This window comes from Epinephelus moara, chromosome 14, assembly GCF_006386435.1.
Source record: "Epinephelus moara isolate mb chromosome 14, YSFRI_EMoa_1.0, whole genome shotgun sequence".
NCBI classification, from domain to species: domain Eukaryota; kingdom Metazoa; phylum Chordata; class Actinopteri; order Perciformes; family Serranidae; genus Epinephelus; species Epinephelus moara.
The window spans coordinates 33,726,029-33,753,247 of NC_065519.1; the positions used below are offsets into that span (position 1 = coordinate 33,726,029).

Sequence of the window (27,219 nt, forward strand, 5' to 3'; positions counted from 1 at the left end):
GAGCTGGCGACAAGACGCACAAGACCCGGGCTCAATCAACGCCCTCCTAGCATGGAGGACTCCCAGACAGGCGGGACACGCTTCGTGCTGGTCCTTGTCATGCAAAGAGAAGCTGCACCCCTGAGGACAGGGGCGAACAGAAGACTTCTTCTTCGCCTGTTTAGGCTTGGTGCTCATACCGAGACACGAAACCCTTCGATGAATAGTACTCGAAAATACACACGAAATTAGCGTTCCGCGGGTAGCCGATGGCTAACACCAACAGGGGCTGTTAAGCTAATCTCGCGTCGGCAGTAGCCTGTAGAACAGAGCTAACTAGCAGCAGCTAGCTAACCCACTCGGTAGAGGTGTTCTTAGCGAGGTGAAGAGCGTAAGAACTGAAGAATGACTGTGGCGACGCAGGTATATATGTGCGGGCAGGGCCTCACATGCGTCACCACAGATCATCTGCCTTAAAGGCGTGAATAGAGGTTTCTTCAGTCAGGCCACGCGGGGGCGTGATATCCCATACTATATATGTTGTACCGAATGAATTCACTGAAAGGGAACTGTTGGTTTATTTATTAATAATAAGTGCCTCTTTGGACTCTCTGGATGAAATCAGGTGAGTGAACATTTGCCATCTCACTTCCGAAGTCTTACAAACTCTCCAAACAGACACTCTTGTAATCATCATTTAAGAATCCACCCTGCACAACAGGAAAAGCTTTATAACTCCCAAACACGTTCTCATGTTGCAAAAGGACCTCCTCGCACTTTACTGCCTGAGATGCTGATTATGATACCATTGCATAAACTGGGAAACTGAAATGTGTTGCTGTGCTACTACTATTGTTATCTAGGAATGTGCAACCAAACCTTAGCTCCATGCAAATTATACCCACTCCTGCTGATGTCAAAACCAGATTGGGTCTTGGCTTCATGAATTTTAATGTTAGAGGTCTTCTTATAGATATAGTTATTATGGTTTTATGTTTCATAAAAAAATAAAACAAAATCTTAACAAAAAAAAACGGACACCTGACAGTTAGATTGCAATTGATGTTAACATTGTTCATAGATCCACTCAAGCTGGTAAAGGTAGAGGAGTTACGGTTTATGTGAAATCCTGTAGCTGTAGCTCCATGTCTGCACCCAAGGCCGCACAGTTTGAAGTGCTCACTGTTAAAAGTGAATACATCCAAGGATACTCACTTTCCTCTTGTTGGCTGCTACAGACCACCATCATCCACAAAAGATCCATCTCCTCTCTTTCTGATGCCTTAAACAATTTCAATGACTCCGAATTCATTCTCATGGGCGATCTAAATGAGGACCGTCTCTGACTGCATTGAAGAACTGCATGACTCTTTAAATCTCACACACTTTGTTAATGCTCCTACAAGGCCCACTCCAAAAGATCTTAGCAAATCTACATTACCAGATCTCATACTAAGAAATGTGCCCTACAAGTATACCTCAACTGCAGCATTCTGTTAAGATGTCAGTGATCACTGTGCTATTGCCTGTGTAAGGGGCTCAAATTATCAGTTCGAACTTTTTTTAAACAACCTGAAGAAGTACTTGTGGCAGGATCAGTTAAGATGATCAGGGAAAGGAATACCTCCTGGGTCAAGGCTAAATCCTCCTGCTGACTGGACTGCCTCTTAGAGCTCTGAGAAATAAATGCACATGCAGACTAGGATATTCAGGAAACAGATAAAATCATTGTCATGTTTTATTTCCACTTCAGGCCTCCCTGAATGCATTTTAGTTGACTCAACTGAAATAAAGAGCAAAGATGATATTGCTGGGCACTTTAATGAGCATTTTATATCAGCTGGGTCTGTTTTTCATACATATGCAACAGGGTCTTGAAGCTCTAAATTTAAGAAATTCCGGTTCTGTGACACCTTCATCGTGCACTGACTCACTTAAGGATCCCTTTGTTTTTGAACTCTTTCTTGTGTGGAGATCTGTAAAGCTTTGAAAGCTATTGATCCAAAAAAGTCGTCTGGACCCGTCAACCTGGGTCCTTCTTTTAAAGCTTGCAGCTGATTTTACTGCTGAGCCTATTGCTCATATTTTTAACCAGAGCCTTCAGACTACTTCAGTCCCCCAAAATCTGGAAAGCAGCCTTCGTTCTCCTCTTAGTGAAGGGTGGGATCCTTCGGACTTTAACTATTACCCCCTATATCCATACTTCTTACCTCGCCAAGTTTTTAGAATCTCAAGTATACTCTCAGTTGAAACAATTCTTTGTTGACAGTGTAGTCAGCCTTCAGACCTTAATGATTTAACCTTGAGTCCACCTTCAAAACACCACAACTTAATGATTGTGTCTCCCTGGAAGAGTTCAAAGCACTGATTAAAAACTGTGTAACCACAGAGTGCAGTTGCTACTCCTAAACTGGATTTTGTTTTATGTATCTTCTGCCCCTGTCTGATTTTGACATGCTCCACTTTATGATTTTGTACCCTTGTAATGGTGTGCTACCTTGGTCAGGTCCAGTGTTGTGCATGAAGGTGCAGAAAGAGCATGTTCATTGAATGCGCTCATATTTTTGTGAACTGAACACATCAGTTTGCAACTCATGAACATTAACCTGAGTCGTTCACTCTTGTGACAATTACAGACACCCATTATATGGATCCCAAGGATTTATGGTGCCATACATGCCGACAAAACATACCCATTTATATGCAGATTGTGCCTGCTAAGACACATCCAAACATCAGCCACATAGGCAACGAATTTGAAATACCATATCAAGTTGGAGCATCTGCCCAGTGTTGGAAAATATCGGAGAATGATGATCACAAGATTTTATTGTATTAGAAAAAACAAACAACAAACAAACCAAAAAAACCACGCAAGACATGAATGTAAAAAAGCTAATATTTTGAGACTGTAAATGTTAAGCTGTGTGACCTGAACTTGCTAACTAGCTCTTGTAAAGTGTGAACATGCACAACACTGGCCAGGTCTCCCTCACAGATGACATTTAATTCTCAAGTGACTCCCTGGATAAATTACAAAAATAAAGAGTAGAAAAGAGACTGAGATGGTGAAGGGAAGGCTAATCCACAGTAGGTAGTGCTGCTATTTCATCTGGTGAACAAACTGTAAATCTACAGGGTTAAAGGAATAGTTCACCCCCAAAATGTGTATCAGTTACTCCCCTGATGTTATGTTGAACTCATGAAAAAAACTTTGTTATTCTCATATGCCGGCCGTGAACTAAGAATCAAAAAAATTAGAAACTTCTTCATGAACAAGTCATAGGAGTCTGTGTTAAACAGCAGCAAAACTTTATCAAAACACCTGTGTACAAACTCTCACACAACTTGTGCACTATTTGAGTTGTGTGACAGTTTGTAAACAAATGTTTTGATATAGTTTTGATGTTGTTAAATGTTAAGTCCCGTGACTTCAATTAACCAAACATTTTCTCCATTTTTGGATTCTTCGCTCACTGGAGGTCTGCAAGAAAACCCTTTTTCTTTCCACAAATTTGATGCAACAGTGGGTGAGTACTTGATGTACACATCTGGAGGGTGAATATTCTTTTTAAAGATGTATCTGTCACAGCCTGAATGTTTCCTAATGCCCTCAGACTTTTGATGAAGACTGGACTGAACTGTATTTTTAAAAGACCATTTGGTGTGATAAGCATTTGAGTGGTCGATCTTCCTTAGTCTGTCTCTATTTTCACTCTGGTCTGAACTCACACAGCTTTTACTCCATCTCAGTGATTAAGAGGATTCTTTTTTCTAGGATTTTGGTTTTCTGTGTTTTTCCTCCTGTGTTCCTGTGCTGCCTTTCTTTCTTTGCCCATCGACACACCTGCTCTGAATCAGCCTTGTTATTCTGTCGCTGCTCCCATAGTTTCCCCCCGCCAATCAGCTCCCTGCCTGCTCTCCTGACTAATCACCTCATTCCTCTCACCTGAGCTTCTTCCGCCCATCTCTCCACCTGCACCTCATTCCCTTGTCAGATTAGTTTGTATTGAAGTCCTGGTTTCCAGTTCAGTCCTTGATGGATCCTTGGTTTCGTTACGTTATTATCAGTTTTGCACTGCCTGCACGAATCTTAAATGAAAAGTTATTTCTTTGAGTTGCTATTTCCCGCAGTCTCCTGCGCTGGGGTCCGCCTGCTCTGCTCTTCATGACAGTATCAATCGATAAAGAAAGAACCATCACATTCAAGGATGATGGAAATAGTGGCAACCCAAACAACCTGCAACCCTGGACAGCAACAATTTGATTTGAAATAAATTTTCTTTGAATTTCTTTTTTAACTCAAATATTGTGATTTTAGATGCCAGCATTTTACAACTGGTATTGGTAGTTGAACACCAGTAAACACAACAAATGATTCAGACAAAAAAATAAGCAGGAAATAACATATTTATGCAAATAATGACATGACAAAGTACACATTTTGGATTTATGTTATGAAGAAAATGATTTTTCTTGTGTATGTGTTCTTTTCGTATATGGCGTTGCTGCCAACACCACAACACCACAAGTCGACACCATGTCAATATTTATCCGTTTTTCCGAACATATGAGCTACAGAAAATTTATATCACACACACGCACGCAATCTTTACCATTGCAGCCTTCACATGCAGTTTGCACTGTCTTCCACAGCACACTTACTGTGCCACGATATAATGAAATGTCTTCTTGCAGGTTTTGGTAGCAAAGGACATGTTATGGCTTCTCTCACACACTCACAGTACACACATACACACATTCAGATCACCTGTCCCTCCCCACCCTCTCAGAGCAGGATGCGGTATTTGAGGGCGCGGGGAACCCTGTTGATGACGAGGCGTCCATCGTAGCTGAGCGAGGCGAAGAGCCAGGGGTCGGCCGATGACCACTCTGCCGCATACACGCTGTCTTCATGTTCTTCATAGGTAGACACCACGCTGTCCTTCAGGGGCTCCTTACCTCTGAATAACACACACACACACACACACACACACACACACACACAAAAAGATGAGCTAGTTATGGAAACTGAAAAAGGAATGCATCACATCTTGCAGACTTCAAGCAGGTCTTCTAACGTCTTGACCACCAATGTACGGAGGACCTACAGATATTAAACTAGCTAATGTTAGCTAATGTTAAATACACATTTAATGTCAAAGCTGCATGCAGTGCAGTTAAATCATAGTTGTTGTTAAAAAGTGGAATCTTGGCTAAAGGCCCCGACACACCAAACTGATATCAAATAACTAGCAGCAACCAAACCTGACTGTTACGTTGCCTTATGTCGCCTGTGTCTCGCCTGTGTACGTTCTGCACCTCTGTGAGAGGAAGTAACTCTCCACACCAGCAGGCAGCGGTAGTCTGTATTCACCATTCAACTGGTAGCCAGACAGGATGGATTCAAGACGCTAGTCAGCGAGTTAACACATTAATAACACAACTTGATGTTGAAAGAACAAATGATATTTAATGCGTGCTAGCCAACAATAATATAAACATCAAGGAACTGTTTCTGCTGAAGACTTTAATGGCAGAAAAATAATCTTACCTAAAATAAGTTTGTTTTGATCTCATGCCCTCTTGACTTTAGTCATTTCTTTGCTTTCCTCACTTACATTTCTCTTCCCATAGACTGAATACAACTGCCAATCAGTGATGGGCTCCACCATCTCTGATGCTGATTCAACATGATGAACTGGCAGAAACAGCTGGCAAGGGCAAGGTGCCAATGGTGTGGGATGTACTGCGAAAGCTAGGGCAACAGATGCTCTCCGATGGCCAGAAAAGGATCAATAGCTGACTGTTAATGTGAGTGAGATAACTCCACCTTACAATGCACCTTCTGTTTCAGGAATTATATGAAAATGTGTCAAAAGTTCTTGAAGCAAACTTTCAAACTGCAAATTGTGGAAGCAAACTTTTTTTTAATGAACAATGGTTGATGTTTTGCATTTTTTGCAAGGAAAAAAAAATCAATATAAATTTCAACAAAACTCACCAAGGTTATCCATGAGGTCTAAACAAATGGGCTGAATGTATGTCCTTCTTTGTAACATACTTGCAAAGCCCATTTTTGAAAATGATTTGAAGCCATCATTGTTTACAGTCATGTTTGCGAGCTTGCAGACTTATTTTTCACTGCCTTTGAAGGTGCATTGCTGCATTCCTTTGTGCATTATAACTAACAGCTGCCAATCAGCTGATAGCTCGAACTAGCGTGGGGAGTGTGTATATCGTCACCTGCGTGCTTCCATGCATGTGTGTGTGTGTGTGTGTGTGTGTGTGTGTGTGTGCACATGAATGATAAAAACAATAAACAGAGACCCTCCTGTAAAAGCTCTGTTAGCACTACTAGTGGTCATATAAAGTCTTTCACACAAGCACACACAACCTCAGTTTGTATCTGTTTATCTCCTTGGTGTTATGGATGGCCCACACACACCAGTACCTGCTGAGGACTGGAGGATATTTACTTTATTTATTCACCATTTCTCCCTGTCTTCAGTACACAAAGAGCAACCGCCTCGGTGCTGAGACAGTTTTCCCACTGCTACAACAATGTGACAATAAATAAAATTTTGAAATTATGATCTAGCATTATTGCCATCCCAAATTTCTCCCAAACCCACTGCTGTAAGTAGTCCTGGGGGAAAACAGTGACATACATATTTGGATTTATTTTACACATTAACTGTTTCACACAGACAGTAGCTGCTCCCCCCGGGCTGCAGCCTAAAATAAAAACACTCTAAGTGCTCTGCTCGTATAGATTCATTGGGGAAGAAAAGAACAAGAGCGTATATGTGAGAGCACTTGACTGATGCTACAGGATGCTGGACTTTGCCTCGGTTTATCTAAAGGATTGTAAGGTTTCAGCGATAATGTCACTGGACAGTTGACCTGCTAAGAGAAAGTACTGTGTGCTACAATTAGAGGTGACATTCTGTAGCAACCTTAGAGTGAAAATAATGACTTAGTTGTTTATTAGGTACAGCTTAAACTAATCCAGTCTAATTCAAGTCCTGCAACAAATCGTACCTTGATGAAGGTTATAATGCTCAGTTTTTGTTCAACTGTTTTAGAGAGGTGCTGTATTGCAATTTACTGAGACCTGTTATTAATATTTTGGCCAGCCTGCTTACGATGAGTCAATGAATATATCTGCACAACACAATATGAATCAACAGGACCACAAACTAAAACCACTTAAAAAGACCATAAAGTAGAATTATAACCCATTCAAAAATGTATAATGGTACGCATTATGCAGGACGGTTGTATTAGACTGTATTAGTTTTAGTTAAGTGTACCTAATAAACTGGCACCTGAAGCTATCCACATAAGTAGCAATGAAGTTATTTTAATGTGATAAAAAAATATGCTTTAAAAAATATGACTTAAGATATGGCAAAGCAATTTTGTAGTGTAATCTGACACAGTAAAGTCAGACATGTCTTCAGATATCATGAATGAAATACTTCACCCCCCATATGACCATTTGTTTATCAGTTACTCACCATGTTATGTTGAATGCATGAAGAAAACTTTGTTTTTCTCGCACGTCTCCACGGTGAGCAAAGAATTCAATAACAGAGAGAATTCTTGATGAATTGAAGTCATAGGGGGCCACGTTTAACAACACTACAACTATATCAAAACATCTGTTCACAAACTTTCACACAACTTGTGCAGCATAATCCAAGTCTCATATATCCAATCATATCCCCAGTACTTCCCAAACACATGCACTTTTGCCAAAACCTTGCAACTGAAAACATGCATTCCACTATTCGTCTGTGCCTGAGACTGTTTATGCCAAAGTTTTTTGAATAGTTATGAGTAAAGTTTGTAAAAGGATGTTTTGATATAGTTTTGGTTTTGCTAAATGCAGGCCCCCAAAGACTTTCATTAATGAAGAATTTTCTCTGTTTTTGAATTCTTGGTTCACTGTGGAGCAGGCTTGGGTGGTATCACGGTATTACGGTATACCAGGGTGTTTAGAAATCCCGTCGGTTTCATTTTTAATACCATAAAACATACACATACATGTATACATCTTTCTGGTAACCTCATGCTGAAGAGGCTGTGCTGAGGATAGTTTATAGTGCTGACACTGAGCTGACAAACATGGCAACTTGCTGTGAGTGGTGGGGATAATGTTAGAGGACTGTAAAAAAAAAAACCTGCCTCCAACAGCAGAGAGAGTGCGCAGGGGAATACTGTCACACATTATCGTCATAATACCGTAAACCCTGGTTAAATTTCAGAAAAGCGGGTATGAAAAAATAGATACCGCCCAAGGCTACCACAGAGGCATAGAGAAAAACAAAATTTCCTTCCCGATTCAACATAACACGGGGTAAGTGACTGATACAGAGATGATCATTTGGGGGGTGAAGTATTCTTTTAAACCAGTTTCTTAGAAGCTAGTCTAAAACACGTATTATCATGTGGACTCCACTGTCACCAGAACTTAACCCAGTTTAACACCCATAGCAGATTTTGAGCAAGTTTGCTGCAACCATCATCAGAACACCAAATGAGGGACTATCTTTTGGAATACTTACTACAACATTATACACTATTTTTTTCTTTTCATTTTTCACCCATCTCTACGTTATAACCACCTTGGTGATGATGGTAAATTTGTTATACTGACAAACAGACCAAACTGAGAAAAACAGGCTCCTTTTAAAAACACAAAAATCTAGCCTCAACTGCATGGTAATCTTGAAAATAATCATCATCTCCAAATGTCATTATCTGTTGAATTTTAAAAGCATCCACATAAAGTAGGAAAATAGCCCAACCACTGGAGGAGTTCTGTATGTAGTGTCCAGGTACTGTGGAGTGGACACGTACAGTACATACAAGAGGGGTCAATAAGTATAGTGGAAGGGTTAAAACCAAAGCTGAGTGCTGGTGATTAGGAAGAAGAGTTGATAATTGTGGATGAGAGTCAGTCATTGAGTGTAAGAGCTGGTAGTCATGGATAAGAGGGGGAACTGGACCATAATGGATGGAGGACAGTGGCAGATTTGAAAAGCACTGAATGGTAACCATTACAGATGATATCCCTGCAATTTTTAAATCAAGCCTAAATGCTATAGAGGAAAACACCAGAAGTGTTTTGACAGTAACATATTTTTAATGTTTTACCTCTCCACTTTTATCATTCTGAGTGTCACGGTATGTGAAAGTGAGGGCTCAGGCAGTCAGCTTTAATCTTCGGAGGACTAATATCAGATGAGCAGTTCAAAATACATGGCACGTTTTTGTGTATGCTTTAGTATCTCAGACGCGTGTCTCATTAGACTCCTTATAGCAGTGCGGAAACGTGCAAGAGAGGTATAATTAAAGAAAAACCAGATAAGATGTGTTGATTTCACATCTGCATTATATTACAGAATGAAAACTGAAGAAGGGGTGACACTGGTCAGACACTTTTAAGATGATTAAGGTCATTTATAGATCACACAGTCAAAGGAGATGTTCAGAGCAAGAAAAAGTATCATCTGGAAAATGAATCGGAGTTGTGCAGTCAGAAGAATGAAATCACAGCCCTGTCAGTGTGTAAAAATAGGTGGTTTATACATGGTTATAAACATCAATAATCGGCACTGGAGCTGATAATGCACTGCTCAATTTCGCTTTATTTTCCTTTTGTGTATTCAGTATTGGTGAATACGAGAAAACTCTCCTGAAGCAAAGCACCAAAACCCAAGACACTTACCTGTGACCTCCTCAAGGTTCATTCTGAGTCAAGTGAGATACTGTGGACAGGTAAAACCTCAAAATACAAATTATTTATCTGTGTTTACAGTCTTCAAGCCAGGAAAACCATCACTGATACAAAATAAAAATAAAATCTGAGCTGTAATAAACCGTTGTTTTTATTTAAAGCTACCGTTTTACCACCTTCAATGGAAAGTTTACACCCAAATCAAAAAGGCATATTTTTCCTCTTACCTTTAGTGCTATTTATTAATCTAGGTTGTTTTGGTGGGAGTCGTAGAGTGTTACAAATATCGACTTGAAGATGTCTGTCTTCTCTCGAATATAACTGTATCGCTGCACTGACGGAAGCATTTTAGTTTGGTACTGCTAGCACCACTGAGCTAGCTAATGTTACAGCTCAGCCGAGAAGGACGCCATTAATATTTACATCTTGTGCTGTCATTTGCATGAGTAGATGCACGCTTCCCTCTGTGTGGTGACAGGTTGGCGGGTGTAGGTCAGTAGAAAGGAAATAGTTCCCACATGAAACTGCTCACGACAAGGTGTGTGGATTATCTTGAGTAACTGGGTCATGATTTCTGGAAAGAGACGTTGTCGAGTTTTTCAAGTATATATTTTTTGGCACTTTGAGCACCACCAGCCGAGTGCCATCTAGTTCTATTATATTCAAGAGAAGGCAGACATCTCTGCAGCCGATATCTCCAGCACTCGGCAACTCACACCAAAACAATCTAGACTGATTTAAAATACCACAGGTAAGAGGGAAAATTTGTGTTCTTAAGGTTAGGGGTGAACTATCCATTTAAATAAGGCTATCCTTTAAAAAAAAAAGAAGCAGTAATTACCGACATTTAGATTTATGGAAGCATTCCCATTTCTAACTAGCCTCAGTTGCTCTTACTTGTCCTCCTGGTGGTTGTCCTCCCCCTCACTGAGCTCCTCATCGTCCACCAAGTGTCCGAATGGCTCTGAGGAGATGGACACCATATTGGAGAGGATGAGGCGGCTGTCACTGCTGGCTGTCAACACCAGCTGGTCGTGGCTGTGGTTGTAGCGGACGCTCCACACCCTGGGAAAATGACGACACGTTACCAGACATGCATTAAACATTTATAACAAAGCATTTCATGCATGGATGCATTAAAGAATCTGCAGCCATGTATGCATCTTTCATTGTCCCAAACAAAGCTCCATGTGTAAAAGCACTCAAACATATATATATATTAGTACGGGAAGACCACACATGCTGAAAACACACAAACACAGTCGTGCAGAGAAACTGTCTGTCTCTATCTCTCTTTCACACACTTGTGCCCACACAAATCATGCAGAAAATGCAGCGTTCTCACAGTGGGATTCACAGCGAATTATGCCTTTCTGGGTGTATACTCGCATGCCAATAATGAGGATTTGGTACCTTTCAGTCTATATTTGGGCTTAGTTCACGAGTTGATGATCATTATCATAAACTCCCTGATCCTGGTTTTATTTGTTGCTCACTTCCACTTTTTCAATTCAATTTTTCCTCACCTTCCCTCCCTTCCTCTCAACATTTTTGTCCCTCTCTTTCTATTGCTCTGATTGTCAACACTGTCTCCCTCTCTTGCTCTTTTTCATCCTCATCCTCTCTCTCCCCTTTTCTCTTTGTGTTTTTCTATGTCTCTTTCTCGCTGCGAGCCCGGGGCACAGCTCAGAGTGCGGTCCCAGTTCCCTCACAGGGAGGGATTCAGGGATAACGGAGGCTGTTGACAGGAAATCAGCCTCGGCCACGCCGTTCCCTGCGCTCCCCTAATCCGCTTCCCTGCTAAAAAATAGTCCCTAATACCCCCAGCAGCCCTGAGGCCATATCCTGGCTGCGCTCCGAAAAAAATGAGTACGCACAACAAACACACACACACACACACACACACACACACACACACACACACACACAGAGGAAATCATACAGCCACACACCCACACATTTATGCGTCACACTAAAGATAAGTGTACACACAGGACAAATACACACAGACATATGCATATGCATTATAGAAATGCTTGAACACACATAAATGCATGTAGCCACACATAGAGATAAAAAGAGAGCCCTTGCAAAAACACTGATTAGATGGTGGCACACACACACACACACACACACACACACACACACTTATCTGCTATCTGAAGAGATCCCATCTGCAGCTATCTACAGTTATGGATATGTTTGCCAAGTCTATCTTTCTTTTGGAGATAACACCCGCTCCTGTGTGTGTGCACGTACGTACACAAAGGCATTCGTGTGTGCATATGCTATGCTTGTGTGTGTGTGTCTGCCTTTATCAGGTAAGGATTGGTGTGCTGCAGCAGTAGCCCAGTTTGGCTCGCAGACACACTGATCATCTATTCAGCTCACACAGGAGGGAGAAAGTGTCTCCCATGCACGCGCACGCACGCGCACACACACACACACACACACACACACACACACACACACACACACACTTCTGCAGTACACTATGTTCAGCTCTTAGCAGTGCCTGAAGCCTCACAGAAGACAAGCTAGAGCAGGACTGGGCTGCGTTCGACCCACAGCGATTCAATCCTTACTGACAAAACGAGTAGCTGCCTATTTAATTAGTAATTAGTGTGTTACTACCTTTTATTGCACCAGCAGTGGTTAGGGCATTTCATTAGTTAGGAGATAAAGCCATTAATAAAACCAGAAACCAATCAACAGTGGAGCGACGGAGTTATCATCATGTTTATCATTATTGTTAGTGAGTTTTACTGAATGTGCCTGAACTACACTCTAATGCTGTGAAAAAGGCTAGGCTTTTCCCCATTACACAAATACAGTATAATTATATTAGACACTGGAAATACAAATTCAAGTTGTAAAATTTAATGAAATGATAAATCACTTTTTCCACCTATTTTGGTCAAATTTTTTTAAATGTCCCCAACTCCAGTTCAGTTAGCTGTGGGGAAACAGTGGAATTTAACCATTATCAGGCACTTTAAAAAAGGGGAGTGTCTCTTAACTTTCAGAAAATTTCCCCATTACATTTACAAGAAAATCCCTAAAACTTAACGCCTCCACTCCTATCATCAAATGAGACTTTTACTAACACAATTCCCACTTGGCACATCCAATTTGCAATTTCATCTCTTACCCCTGGTATGTAGCCATGCACATAGTTCACATTTTTTTGCCCAGGTTTTGAAATATCCATCTCTGAGATGTCTGTCTCCAGCTCAACATAATGGAGCTGAATGGAATTTTGTTTAAACTGGCAGTTATCTCCGACTATGAGTATATCAGGGGGCAGCTATGGCTCAGGAAGTAGAGTGGTCGTCTACCTATCCAAAGATCAGAGGTTTGATCCCTGACCTTTGCAGTGTGATCAATTGTGTCTATCAGAATCAGATGAATGTTCATCAGATATGTTTATCAAATAAACATTCACAAGGGTGTGAATGTTTATCTGATGAGCTGGTGGCACCTTGCATGACTGTAGTGTGTGCATGCATGTGTGTGAATGGATGAATAGTGCTTCTATTGTGAAGCGTTTTGAGAGGCTGTTAGGACTAGAAAAGAGATATATCAATGCAGTCCATTTACTATCAGCAAAAAATATCATTATGACCGGCTGGTAGTTCCAGTTCTCCTGTGTCGAAATGAGGCATGGGGTTCCCATAATTGTGACCAAATTGAAAGTTGTTGAAAGGTTTGTTGCACAGCAAACAGCAAACTGCACTGTATATGCTGAGGTGAAGAGCCAAAAGTTAGATAGAGCAGTAGAGCAATAAAAATCATCAATTTTTGAGTGCATTTAAAGAGCAGTGCTCAAGAAGATATCATGCACTATGTTTAATTTGCTACAAAAACTTTATGGCAATAGTAAATATTATATTTCTAAGGTTTCCTATGACATTAAATTTATAGTTAACGTAAGACCCAAGTACATGGACCTTTAGGAGTGGCATGATAAGGGCTATAATAACCCTCAGTGCAGTTACTACAGGTTGTTTAAGACAGATTTTGTATCTGAAAACAAAATCTGCTTTTTGCTTAAAGGTATACTACGCAGATTTTCCAAAAACAAAAAAACAATTTATAGATTCATATAGAAATAATCCGTCTCAATCATCAGTTATGACCAACTCTCAGTGTGTGGCAGTATATAGATGTTGCCCTCGGCCTGGATTTTATTATTTTCTGGGTTCACCATGTTAGGCGTGGAGCCCCACGGCGCTCAGGTGAGGTTGTTACTTTATAAAAAGGTAGCGACCAGGTGCCAGACTGTAAGCAGCGGGCATCCAAGAGACACAGCACAGGAAAAAAAACAAATGTAGTGGGGTGAAAGGCCAAACGAGAGTGAATCTGGGGTTGGCTTTTACTTTCACTTTGCTGGCGAGTGTGTTAACAAACTGGAAATCCTGCATAATATACCTTTAAGCTTGTGTATTGTCAAATCTTTAATTTAATTAAACTTAATAAGTTTCAAGATTATGAATTTACTGTTTAGGATATCAAGTAAAAAAGTCTTAAGAGTTTACTGCTTTAACTTTGCCCAGAGTTTGATTTGAACCACCAGGTGACCAGTGTCGCTGTCCACTTACTTTATTCTAGGGCTGTGTGGTATACCGGTTCGTACCGAAAAACAGTATTTATTTTCGTTATGATACGAATTTTTCATATACCGCAATACCAGTGTATAGCCCAAACAACGTCCGGAACGTGCACGGTGGGAAAGTGTTTCAGTGGGGACCCATTTTACTGCTGCACACCACAGGCGTGCTAGAGCCGGCTAGAGTGAGAGCACAGAGAAAAGTTTAGAGGCTAGAATGGCTGCCAGAGAGAGTCCTGAAAGTGAAGCAACTGTACACGTTGCTGAAAAGAACACGGTGACCCAGAAGAACTCATACCAACAAGAACAGTGTTTCCCTTATGTGCAACTAGCAGCGGGACACCACTGCTGAAATATGACTGCCGCTGCTGATTTTTTTTTTTTTTCATCTTAGCACGTTAGAAACTACCTGAGCGCGGCTTGACCAGCATTTTCCTGACCGAAGCCGACCCGAGTCTGAGACAGTTATAACCGAGCACGGCACTAATGGAGAGGAGCCTGTGTTGCATTCAGGCGTTGTCACGTAAATAACAAATTCCAGCACTTCAATAGGCCATAGCACAACACAGCAGCATGTCAAGTGCGCTGAACCTGAGCAAAATACCGTCAAATACTGTGAAACCGATATGATTTAAAACAAAAATGTGAAATGAAAATTTTGTCATACCGCCCAGCCCTACTTTATTCCTCTCTGTACATGATACTTTAGTGGGTGTAACTGAAAAGTCCAACCTGTAGAGCCATTTATCCTGCCCTTTCTGGTCATCCTACCAAATCAAACAGCCACTCCCATAACAGCTAGTCCATAGCTGACTGTGTGTCACTATATCATGTCCAACATTAATGCAGCAAATGCATCACATTAATAAAAATACTATTTCATAGGACCTTTAAATCAATGTCAATTATCCTTTCTTGCATTATACCCCAAAGAAAAATACCTTCAATTACGGAAGCTAATATTCAAATTATATTGAATATATATCGAACAGCTGATACTGTATCAGCTTTTAGAAGGCCCACTGACATTGGCCTTTAAAAACTCTTACTACACCCCTAGTTCAACAACATCATACTTGGTTAATCCACGTACAAAAAATGTCTGTTTGCCACCCAACCATGGAAAGATAAGAGTAGGTTCTGATTTAGTGTAACACTCAGGGACACTTGAGCAAGACAGATGCTTGCTAACACAGGAAATTGAACTCGGATCCTCTGGTTCAAGGACAGTACCCACTCCACTGCCCACCCCTGCCTGAACCTCCCTGTACACCCCCCCACCAATCCACCCACCAGTGTGAGTGCTCCTCCAGGGTCTTGACAGGCTCCTGGACATTGCGGACGTCCCAGAACTTGACCTTGCAGTCGTCTCCACAGCTGGCCAGGTAGTACTGCCGGTTGGGGTTGAAGTCCAGGTCACGCACCAGCTGGCCATGGGCGTTCTCTATACAGTAGATCTGACTGGAGAGGGAGAGAGGAGACAAGAGAGGTGATTAGAAAGAAGGGAGAAGACAGGAGGCATGGAGGGGAAGACAGATGAGAGGAGAGGTAGATAGAAAAGAATTAGTATAAAGGGATAAGAACGAGAGGAAGCAGCCTGGGAGAGAAATAATGGAGAGGTATGGAAAAAAAGGAAAAGACAGAAAGAGAGGGAGAGAGAGAAGAGGATATGACAGAACAACAAAAGGAGATATGGGAGAGAGAGAATGATTCACAGGGTCCACACACGCGAGAACGTTCCCAGGCTAAATCAAAGCCTCCTCTGTGTCTGTGTCTGTCAGTGAAGGCCAGGCTCAATAAAGAAGCCGACACCGGCGGTGGTAAATTATAAAGGCAAGCCTCATAACCGCACAGCCTTGAGTTCCTGCTAGAGTGAAGTTAACAGAATGACATGACAGAGAAAGAGAGACGCTCTGTGCATTGTGTCACTTTCCATCTTTTCGGCCACCTCCACCTCCTTTCATCTCCTATACACTTTCCCTGGCTCACCTTATCTTCTCTCCTTAAATATATACTTTAAAAAACACTACCGCTTCCTCTTTTATTTGCTTCCTTCTCTGACCTTCCAACCATGACTTTTCTCTATGTATTGTCAGAGTTTCAAGAGCCAGATTCAGCTATGGCAATCATCATTTCATCATCAACTAATTACTTTTATAACTTCTTACTTAGCAAAGTAAAGTCGAGGTTTCAGACCAAAACAGAGCTGAAAGGAGAATGAATCTGGTTATGGGAATGAACATATTTTAATTGACAGTGAATGGTATGGATACTTGTTTGCCAATGACTCCAAAAATGACACATATGACTGTTAAAGAATACCAGCGACAGGTGCATGTACTAATGGTCGCAGTTTTAATCATATGGTTAATGTTAGGAAATGAAAGCAGTTAGGCACCAAATGTACTAAATAGGTTTAGAAAAAAAAAAGTGGTTTGGGTTAAAGTAGCTGTTTAAGATATTCAGAGCACATTTATGGTTCAGAGGTTGTCGGCACATGGCTCTGAACATGGTGATGGCTGAGCTGGTGGCTAGCAGCTGAGGGCACTAACAGTGCTAACAGAGCTCATGGTGTTAACCAGGGGGAACCAGAAGTTGGCCACTATGCTTCTGCGACAACACCATCCTATAACAACAGTAATTGCCATATGAGCGCAGTGCAGAGCGGTGGTGATTAGCTAGCCAGTGGGATACACACAGAGACTCACATGCACTAATATTCCATCTCAGCTGGACTGGCTACCATAACAACGTACAGCGAAGCTCGGATTACAACGCGCACAGAGGTAATATAACTTCATTCTCTACTCAAGATGCCATTACTGCACTATATCTTTCTATAGCAAATAGCTGTTTGCTGCTATATTAACACTCTGGATATCATGCGGAACTTCTTTATATAAGTATGTTTGTTACATATCTTTTGTTCCATAGGTGATGTAAGTTAAGTATGTGACATCAGTCAAGGTTGACTTTTGGTTCACATCGGACATTACCAGTGATCTGCAGGGTGAAAGTCCTGTTGTTTGACCCATCCATCCACCCTGAAGTCCTCCATACGCAAACTCCGTCGCTCTTTATATTACATCACCTACCTTCCTCCTTTGCGCCTGTCGTAATTACTACGGCCACTAGAGGTTGGTGCGTATATAAGCATTAATATGTTATAATAAGATGCTTGCACAGATGACTCAAAAGCCCGTTTTTTGGAGAGAATGGTCTGGATATTTGAGTTAATCACGTTCAGCAATCGCCCCCTATGACAGGTAGGTGATTTGTGTGAATGTAGAATTTATTCATTTTCAAAACAATAAAAAAATGGTTATGACAAGCTAGCAATACATAACAATACATTTTTCTCCAACCTGCACAGTGAATGTAAACTAGCATTACATGCTATCTCATGGTTATTAGGGATGTTCCTGGCAACTAATATCCCTGTCGACTAAACGAAAATTTTAATTAAGACTAGTCGACTAGTCTAAAAAAGGGAGAACACTCAGAAAACAGTCAAAATTTAGCACAATTTATTGTTAAGTATTTGAAACATTGTCCCAAAAAATATTGTGTGCATCAAGAGCCCTTTGAAGCCCTTAATCACAATCTTCAACAAACATGTCAGATTTTAAATGCCGCTGAAGTATGAGAAACTTTGCACTGTGCAGTATGAATGTGAACATGACGGCAACTCAGGCTGATGTTTTATCGTTTAAACGTCTAATTGCGTGCATCCCTAAAGGTTAGAAATCAACAAACTTTCAACCGACCATGATTTCTTGCACTGATCAGATGTAAAGTATATTTAATAAAAACATCATGGATGACACTTGACATTGTAAATGTGACATTTTGGCCAGGAAACATACGCAGAGAGTGCCCAGCCTACTAGACAGCAAGAGATCAGCAGTACAACACAAGCAGACTCCATTCGTAAGTCCCGGGTCAGTCCGTTGTCAACTTATGACATTCTTTTCAGAATTCAAACACAAGGATGTAATGGAGATGAATGAATGAATGAAAATTTATTTCATGTAGTAGGACCTTTTGAATTTTGCCTTCTGTTGGTTTTTTTTTTTTTTTCCAAAGCTCAAGTTTATTGTTGTTGGTTAACGGCACGAATCAGTTACTGCTTTGCAGGATATTTAAAATGAACCTAATGTTGTTGAAGTTTTTAGTGTTTTAAATTATAATCTTTTCTTTTATTAGCATTTGATTTTTAAAATTAAACATATTATACAGGAGGTCCTAGACGCAGTTCAAAGTGAAATTCTTTGCATAGTACATTACAGTGTTATTCCATAGGTTTTCCAATGAGATGCAAGCACAGTGATGGCGGCTTGTTTACCTCTGCCTTCAACCTGGATTTGTCTAAACAGTATGACAAAATATCTTATCAACATAAAACAACATAACATGTCATGAAAAAAACATTTCTGCATAAGCAGCACAACACAATAACGATAGGTACTGTATTAATGGTTCTGTTGCTAATATTAGTAAGCTGTCTTTGTAGCCTCCTGATACTGTTTTCTAAATAAAAGAAGAAAGCGGCAAATCAACTGTGTGTCAGAGAATAGAAACCCATTTGAATAAACTAGTAATTAATTAGATCTAGAGCTCTGCTTCCACCATAAATGTAACATAAGACCGCAGAAAAGCAGTGCTTGTTTTCTTCAACACCATTTCCTCTCCAGGCCAGCCTAGCAAAGCTCAGCTTCGCACGGTTTTTGTTCAGCAGAGTGGAAAGCCTCAGTGTTATGGCCCAGCTGGATGCCAACAGCAGCTAGCCAGCTAGCTAGTCACCCCGCTGATCACGTTAGGCAATTAACATGCTAATTAAAAATCTCATTAAAATAAAGGAGGTATAAGAGAATGACCTCAGGCAGACCGCTGGGCTTCAATTAGGTCAAGACAACTCAGGGACTGTGTGTGACTCTGTGTGTGTGTGTGTGTGTGTGTGTGTGCTTGTACGTGCTGTCACTGCCACTGGACCGTGCCGTTGGTGTTGGCATATGGAGCTTGACAGAGAATGTCAAAAGACAAGTAAGAGCTTCCACTGAGAATGCACATTTTTCATGAAGATTGAGCACATACATGTTCTACAGGACTTATTCTACACAAATGAGTGTACATATATTGATATCTGGTTCACACACTGAACATGTTTGTCCACGGTTTAACCTGGACTAACCCACATAACCATCCTGTGTTTTTACATTGTGTGTTATGTATGCACTGTTTTAGTTTTTAACACACCTGAGCTATTTGCATTGTTTTAATATTGCCTGATGCTGTCGAAAATGTTCTAATTTTATTGCCAATGTATTTTCTATTGTAATTTTTTTTTGTACCTTATTCATTATAAAATTGATATGAAAGCTGCAAACTGAATCTCATTGTACTTACACAATGACAACAAAGATATTCTTGTTCACCTACTAGCATGTAATGTATATGCACTTAGATCACGTCTTGTGTTCAAAGCTGGAAACAAGCAAGCATGGTGGTGGTGTAGCTCTGACAGCTCAGGAATATTGCCATTTGATAAGTTCTGTAATTTCAATATGGCATTATTGTTTCAAAGTCACGTTTTTTGTTGATAAATGCCTGACTGATTCCATCAAGGTATAGTTTTCAAAGCATTCAAATATGTGTGAATTTTTCGCTGAGAGGCTCAAGAACTACATCAGACAGGGTTTCCAAATGCAAGTTCATGTTAGCTACATTACGGTCAGGGTGAAATGACAATATACACTGCAAGCTGAAATAAATATATCTACAGCCAGAGTTTTAGTGTTTTTGCTATGGTAGCATTTATTAAATGGGTTTACTAAAACACAAATAAAAATGTAGGTTTTGATAGCATCTATAAACCACTAGCTAACAAAGCTTTATCAACGCTTCTAGTTCTCCTCACTATAATTTTAAATTAACAAAATTCAAAACATTCAGGTAATGCTAGCAAGCTCATTTTCAGATGTCACTGACAGTCATTTCTGCCAGGTAAAATGACGAACTTCGCTGGGGCGTATCATATCAGCTGTAAATAATAGGTTTTAATGATGTAATTATTTCAAGCCGATGTCTGTGTTTAGCAAAAGATGATTTAAGGGCTGTGTCATTTATGAGAACCACTCTTAAACATCCCTCTACAGTTGTGAGTTACCAGTGTGCTTCTGTTAGTTTAACAACACAAACATAGTGATGACTCATCTCAGCTGAAACTGCTTCTCATTTAATAGCCCAAAAATGTTACTACAGTATATCAAAATATGTATCAATATTGCAACACAAATCTATGCAAACTGTGATAAAGGATTTCATCCATATTTACCAACTAATATTCAGCTTTACAGTTTACATTCAGTTGCCTTCTACGTATTAAAAGAGCTGTATGCGACACTTAGAGGATATCTATAATTCAGAGTCTGGGATTGCCTGCACACAGCTCTCAACAGCTGCTAGCAGCTAACAATGCTAACAGATTTAGGACTTTTTAAGACTTTTTTGATGCCACTTGGAATTAAATTTAAGTCCAATTTTACAATAACCAAAAGTTAAGATGAAAATTCAATTATTTTAAGTTAAGAATAATTTTGCCCAAATGTTTATTTTAACATAAAACATGACTTGGGGAATTGAAGTTTGGAAAACTTTTTGCATAAAATAAATCAACACCTGTATGTGTTAACTTGTATCATTTCAACTAGGCAGCAATATCTTGGTTAAATAGCCATTTTTTAAAATTAAATTTACACTTCCCCATGTTTTTGGTTCCACTATCCTGATATGTCTGAAATTAATTCAAGAGGCTTTTGGTAAATTATTTACCAATTACTTTGAGATTTTACAATGCAATATCAGAGAAAAAGATTAATAAATTCCCATCTCTTGGCATTTTAAAGACTTTTGAATATTTGATGTAAGAAATTTTAATGCAATTTATGGCTTTAATTTTTAGATTAATGAAGGCTCCACAGAAGCCCTGACTAACAGATGAACGACCACAACAACAAACAGAAAAGTTCAGATGACAATACAAACACAGGTAGTGTGAATTCATTCTCTGCTCAGGACAACATTAATTCACTTCATCTATCTTTACATAGCAAATAGTGGTATATATATATATGCTATATTTATGGTCCTAATGTTGTATAGCTACAGCTCCTTTAACAGATTTATGAAATATGTATTCATTCTTTACATTTATGGAACTTGGTTTTAAGGAACGTAGGTCAAATTGTGACTTTTGGTGAACTTCAGTTTCACTCAAAATAGCAATTTCATGTGTAATCTTGAGCACATGATTTATTTACAGTGCTCCCTCCCTCTCCTGTGTGTGACTCTGAGGTAAAAGGCGTGACCCCGGGCTGTAGGGTGGCTGGTGTTCAACCCGGCCCGCCGTGGAATGGGACGCGCCCGCCGCGTGAAAAGGAAATGGAGCAGGAAATTGGGTTAGTTTCGCTCTCTCCCTCTCTGGTGTCTCTGAGCAATCCCCTCCACGCACGCACACACACGGACACACATACTCACGCATACACTCCCTCTGCCCAGGCTAATAGTGGAGAGACCTGGGACTTTTTGTATGTGCGCGAGTGTGTGTTTGTGTTTGTAAGAGTGCGGAGGATTAGAGTTGTGGCCGGCCTAAGCCACCAAACACACTCAATCTCAAGTCATCCAGGCAGCTAGGCTGAGAGTGTGTGAGTGTGTGTGATGGGGGGTTGATGAGGGGACAGGGGACCTATTACACACACTGTTAGGCGCACACAGATAAAAACATAAAACTGGGAAAACACACTGCCTAAAATACTGTTGTGTGTGTAAATACAGAGGAAGATATAGGTGTGTAAGAGGGAAGCTACAAAGGTAGACAGACAAGCACACATTTGGCCATCACACACACACACACACGCACNCACACACACACACACACACACACACACACACACACACACACACACACACACACACACACACACACACACACACACCTCTGTTTCTATGACAACTGCTGTGGGGCGGGAGGGGGAGAAAAGAAAAATCGAAAGAGGAGAGCAATCATTTCATCGCTGATCAAAATTAAAGCCTGGCTTTGAGATGGAGCTGGCAAAGAAAGAAAGATGGGAGAAAGAGAGGCAGGTAGAGGGAGGGAGAGGAGGAGACAGGGGGGAAGAGAGGGGGAGAGTCTGCCCATGCATAAAAGTAAGGGATCATTACATCAAGCAGCCTAAATGATAGGGGGGGATCTTGATGGTTAGCATGAAGTGCATACAAAAGTCGACAAGAGAAAAACTAATTTCTCAAATGACTAAGTGCAAATGTCCAAAAAATAATTTTACACCTCCTACACTTCATTCAGCTGTAATTAAAGATATCTAAATTCAGTGCTTGTCAATAATACTGCATAAAATATCATTATATCTCAATGCCGTACATCATCATCTAATAATTATTTTGAATTGACCATTCGCTAAACCAAGCAGCTATTGTCCAATCATAGCTTAGCAACTGAAACTATGCACGGCAGGTCTGACAGACATGACGTTTCTCCATACATTACAGTGATGTGTATGGGGCTATTAATGTAAGAGTTTTAAGAGTGGTCTTTTTTTTGCCTTTCCAAAACCTTAAAGAGAGCAAAAGTGTAAATAACGGATTAAACAGAAAATTTATCTGCTCAAGTTTGAGCTGCAGAAAACTTCAGAGGCCAAGAATTAATTTACTGCATTAGCTTATGGGGTTACAATTTTAAAAAAGCCCCATTCACAACTAGCACATCCACTGTATAGGAGTCAGTCTTGAATGCTACTATCAGAGCTTAAGCTAACGTTAGCGAGTCTGTCCTGCTCTTCACTGGATTTGTCAGACTGTCCAAAATAAGACCAGATAGAGCCATGGATGTATAAAGAGACCTGGACTCAGCATTGGTGGCAGGGCCCGAATCATTCATGAGAGATGCTCAGTGGTGTATGAAGCCAAAATGGTTCAACTTCCACATATAAAATTACCCGTATGATCGGGCACTGCTTGCCCTGTGCAGCTCATAGAGCAGGGGTGCACCAAAGACTTCCACCAGCCAGCTCCTTCCAGTGTGGTGCTTCGTTAACTTGAATGGGAATAAAATAATTAAATCCTGTGTCTCTTCTAGACTTTCCAAATGTTATCAGACCAAATAGATTATACCCTGAAAATGTATCCACTGATTTACAGAGGTCTCTTTCACTACATTAGTCAATGGGAAATGGTCTTTTTGGGCTGCAGGGCATAACATGACGAACCAGGAAGTTGTAAATCCACTGTTTGGCCACTACGAAAATTGGCTTCAAAGTCTGGCACAATTCCTGGGTGCCTGGATAGAGTCTTTTTACAAGCAAAAATTATGACCCATATTTGTTTTTTGTTCAATGGCAACTTCTAGTGGCCATGATAATTATTACAGGAGCAAAGAAGGAAGTCAGGCGATGTAGTACAAAGAGTGAGAAAGTCTGCTTAGAGTGGGAGAGAGAGGAGGTGGATCGGTCGTGCCCTATGTAAAACCAAAAGTCAATCTAGAGTTATTTTAACAACTAAACTTAGCATGGTGACATATTTCAGGAGTGTCTTCATGTTTATTTTTTTGGGCTTGGTTATAATCTATAGGACAGTATTAAGTGTTGGGGGGCAGGGGTGTGTGTAACATGCAGCAAGGGGCCGCAGGCTTGAGTCCATCCCACGGCCGCTCTGGCAATGAAATCAACCCACTGAGCTACTGGGCGCCCCAGCAAAGGTATTCATTTTAAGCCAAACCATGATTCTCTTTCTAAACCTAATCAAAGAGTTTTGTTACCTAAACCTAAGTTTTTGTGTAACTTCGCTCATTATATCAAGTTACCCACGTGTTTAAATCTGTGACCATTACCAGTCATACAAGCTAATCTATAGTCCACTGGTAGGAGAGCTAGTTTAGTAAACACTCCAATGGGTCCTGCTCAGAGCTATGAACATACAACTTATGTGGTCGTATGGGTTGGAAGACTTTATGGAATTTCAAGAAATTTATATTCTAGCAACCCTAGCTAACTTTACATGTTAGTATTCATCCTAAAAGCCTTTTTTATTGTAAGGTTAATTTGTTTTAGCCTTAGTGTTTTAGCACAATATTATGTATAGCAGACTGATGAAATAAGAAGCCTGCTTTTGTCTACCTCAGTGCCCACTATTTCTAAAATTACTAAGAATCTTGAGTGGTAAATCTGCTACAATTATCGTTGTAAACTGCATGTGAGCTGTGCAAGAATGGAAAGCTTGACAGGCATAGAAACTATAGCTAAGAGAGGTTGTTGGCTGATAATACAAATCTAAAAGGTATTTTTATTCTTAAATTTCAACGTTTGCATAAGGTCATGAATACACCATTATGAGAGTTACAGTATGATGTCTGGTTCATGTCTACTGAGGAGGGGAGGACTTGGAGCGCATGAAAAGGTTACAGATGATCGATTTGACAGTAGCTGGGTTCAAGAGGTCACCCTCAAATCGACGGCGGCATATGGAATACCACTATTTCAAATACAGCTGACATCCTTTTGCATAATGGCATGTATTAGAGTCCGATATATGATACTCCTAATAGGCAACACTTTTTTGCATAATGGTGCTATATTTGAATATGTGAATAAAATATGATGGAAAAGTCTTTTGAATAATGGTTTACCTTGGGTACCCTATCATTATGGCACGCCGAAGCACTGCCAAATCTGTTGAACAGGTGGAATGAAAAAGCTGATTTTGGTCGGGAGGCGTGCAGTGTGAACCACACTGTCTGGATGATGAGTTTTGATGCTGTCTGGTACTTGTCTTTGTACCAACAGACAGCTGGCTTTTAACCTGCACTGTGAAGGAGCAAATAGCACCACTATCAATCATTTCACCTCCTTTTACGCTCTCTCTCTCTCTCTTTCCATATCTGCTCATTGTGCTCCAGCTCTCCTTTTCTTGCTCACTCTCTGTCAGCCTCTCTCTTGCTCACACTCACACATGCACACATACACACCACAGGGGAGGTGTAGAGAGTCCATGCTTCACTGCAGCACTGCACTGCTTTTCAGTATGCACCCTGCAGTGCATGGTATGGCCGCAAGCCTGACAGCTATTACACAGCCAGCTCTGTGTGTGTGTGTGTGTGTGTGTGTGTGNCACACACACACACTCACACTCACACACAGAGCTTTATGCCCAGTGGCTAGTACTACATGCCTGTTAGCTAGCCTAATATTATTCAAAGGCTCAAAGCACCCCAGCGTGCCAGGAATGACACACAGTTGGTTCCACACACACTAACACAACACTGTTTTTTCATAATTTCCTACAAAGACATTTTGAAGTTACTGACAGGATTGTTACTATAGTACACATATACATTATGCTGATGTATCCATGCTTGCATGTACAGTCAATTTTTAAAGTCAACTTGATGCACTGTTATAGAGCTGTTGATTAAAACATCATTTTCTGCCACCAGGGGTTTCTCAGTCAAAACAAAAGCAAAAGATGGAGCAATGCCGTCATTGCAGTCAGTTTCTCAAGGTTAGGATTCCTCAGCTGCTGGGGTTCTCACCTGTACCAAGCCCTGGCAGCACATCACCCCCACCCTCATCCAACCTCACTGGCTTCCAGTCAAATCCCGCATCCAGTACAAACTCCTTCTTCTACAAATCCTGCCATGGTTTTGCCCCCCAGTATCTGTGTGATCTCCCTCACCCCTATGCCTCGTGCCGGAACCTATGGTCGTCGGACATGGGTCTGCTCTCCACCCCCCACATCAGCCTGCGAACTTTTGATGACAGAGCCTTCAGTTTGGCAGCCCCCATCCTCTGGAACTCTCTCCCAGCAGAGATCTGCATAGTCCCATCTCTGGACATTTACAAAAAACTGCTGAAAACCCACTTGCTCACCAAGTCTTATGGCCTCTAGCTTACTCATCTCCAACAATCACTGCTTATTATTTTATTTCCATTCTTGTTCTATTTCTTCTCTGACTCTTGAAAGTGGCCTTGGGTACATTGAAAGGTGCTATTTAAATCCAAATTATTATTATTATTGTTGTTATTTTTTTATTCAGTGTTCATTGTTCAGGAGGTTTTCACCGGGAGCAAAATTCTCCACAGAGGTCTCTTCCTCTCCAAAACAAATTAACCAGGTGACTGAAGCCAGTAAAAAACCTGAATAAAGCAGTTTCACATTACAAATCAGTCTTTCTTTGACGTTGTCTGGCTTGTCATGGAGGGGCTGTTGGCCCAGCTCCTGCTAACATTTGCTCACCATCTTTCTCTCCAATTTAAAATCCAGACATTAAGGTTTTTAACAGAAGCCAAATTATCTGCAGAGGTCTCCTCCTCTCGAAAACAAAATGGATGTGGTGATTTTAACAGGTAAAAATACTGAAAAAAAAACGCAGTTTCACATGAAATCAATGGTTTCTCCAATGCTGTTCGACAAGGCAGGGGTCAGAGCTGAGCTGCTGCTGATGTTTGCACAGCTTGTTTCTTTGATAATTTACGATCCAGATGTCTGATGACTGAAATCTTTCATCCGGTTAAAACACGTAGTTAAAACAGACCAAGATCTAAAATGTGTATAGTAAAAATGTGGCTTAAAACTAGATAAAACTCTAAATAATGACAGATTCTGGCAGACACACAACTCTGATGCTTGCACAATGCATAACGCCACTGACAGGCAACAGGGACCAAATGACATGGATCGTGACCATGATTATAATTACATATTTCTCTGGGTTTGAACATTGTTGGAAACCTTAGGGATTATGGAACATTGGTCTAGTAGCTTTCAGACATTCTAATGCAGGAAAGTTATATATATTGTACCACAAAATATCCAT

The 27,219-nt window shown here is 40.6% G+C and overlaps 1 protein-coding gene and 1 pseudogene across 1 annotated transcript in view; both read right to left on the minus strand.

The window, feature by feature from the left end:
• Window positions 1-177, minus strand: part of LOC126401215 (uncharacterized) — a 4,144-nt pseudogene extending 3,967 nt beyond the window's left edge.
• A 4,194-nt stretch (window positions 178-4,371) lies between these two features.
• The window catches only part of eipr1 (EARP complex and GARP complex interacting protein 1), an 82,967-nt gene continuing 60,119 nt past the window's right edge, over window positions 4,372-27,219 (minus strand). Inside the window, exons 7-9 of the mRNA XM_050062578.1 lie at window positions 15,630-15,797; window positions 10,625-10,792; window positions 4,372-4,943 (exon numbers count right to left, since the gene is read on the minus strand). Coding sequence (XP_049918535.1) covers window positions 4,769-4,943; window positions 10,625-10,792; window positions 15,630-15,797 — 511 coding nt within the window. The 3' untranslated portion in view covers window positions 4,372-4,768. The remainder of the gene's footprint in view (window positions 4,944-10,624; window positions 10,793-15,629; window positions 15,798-27,219) is intronic.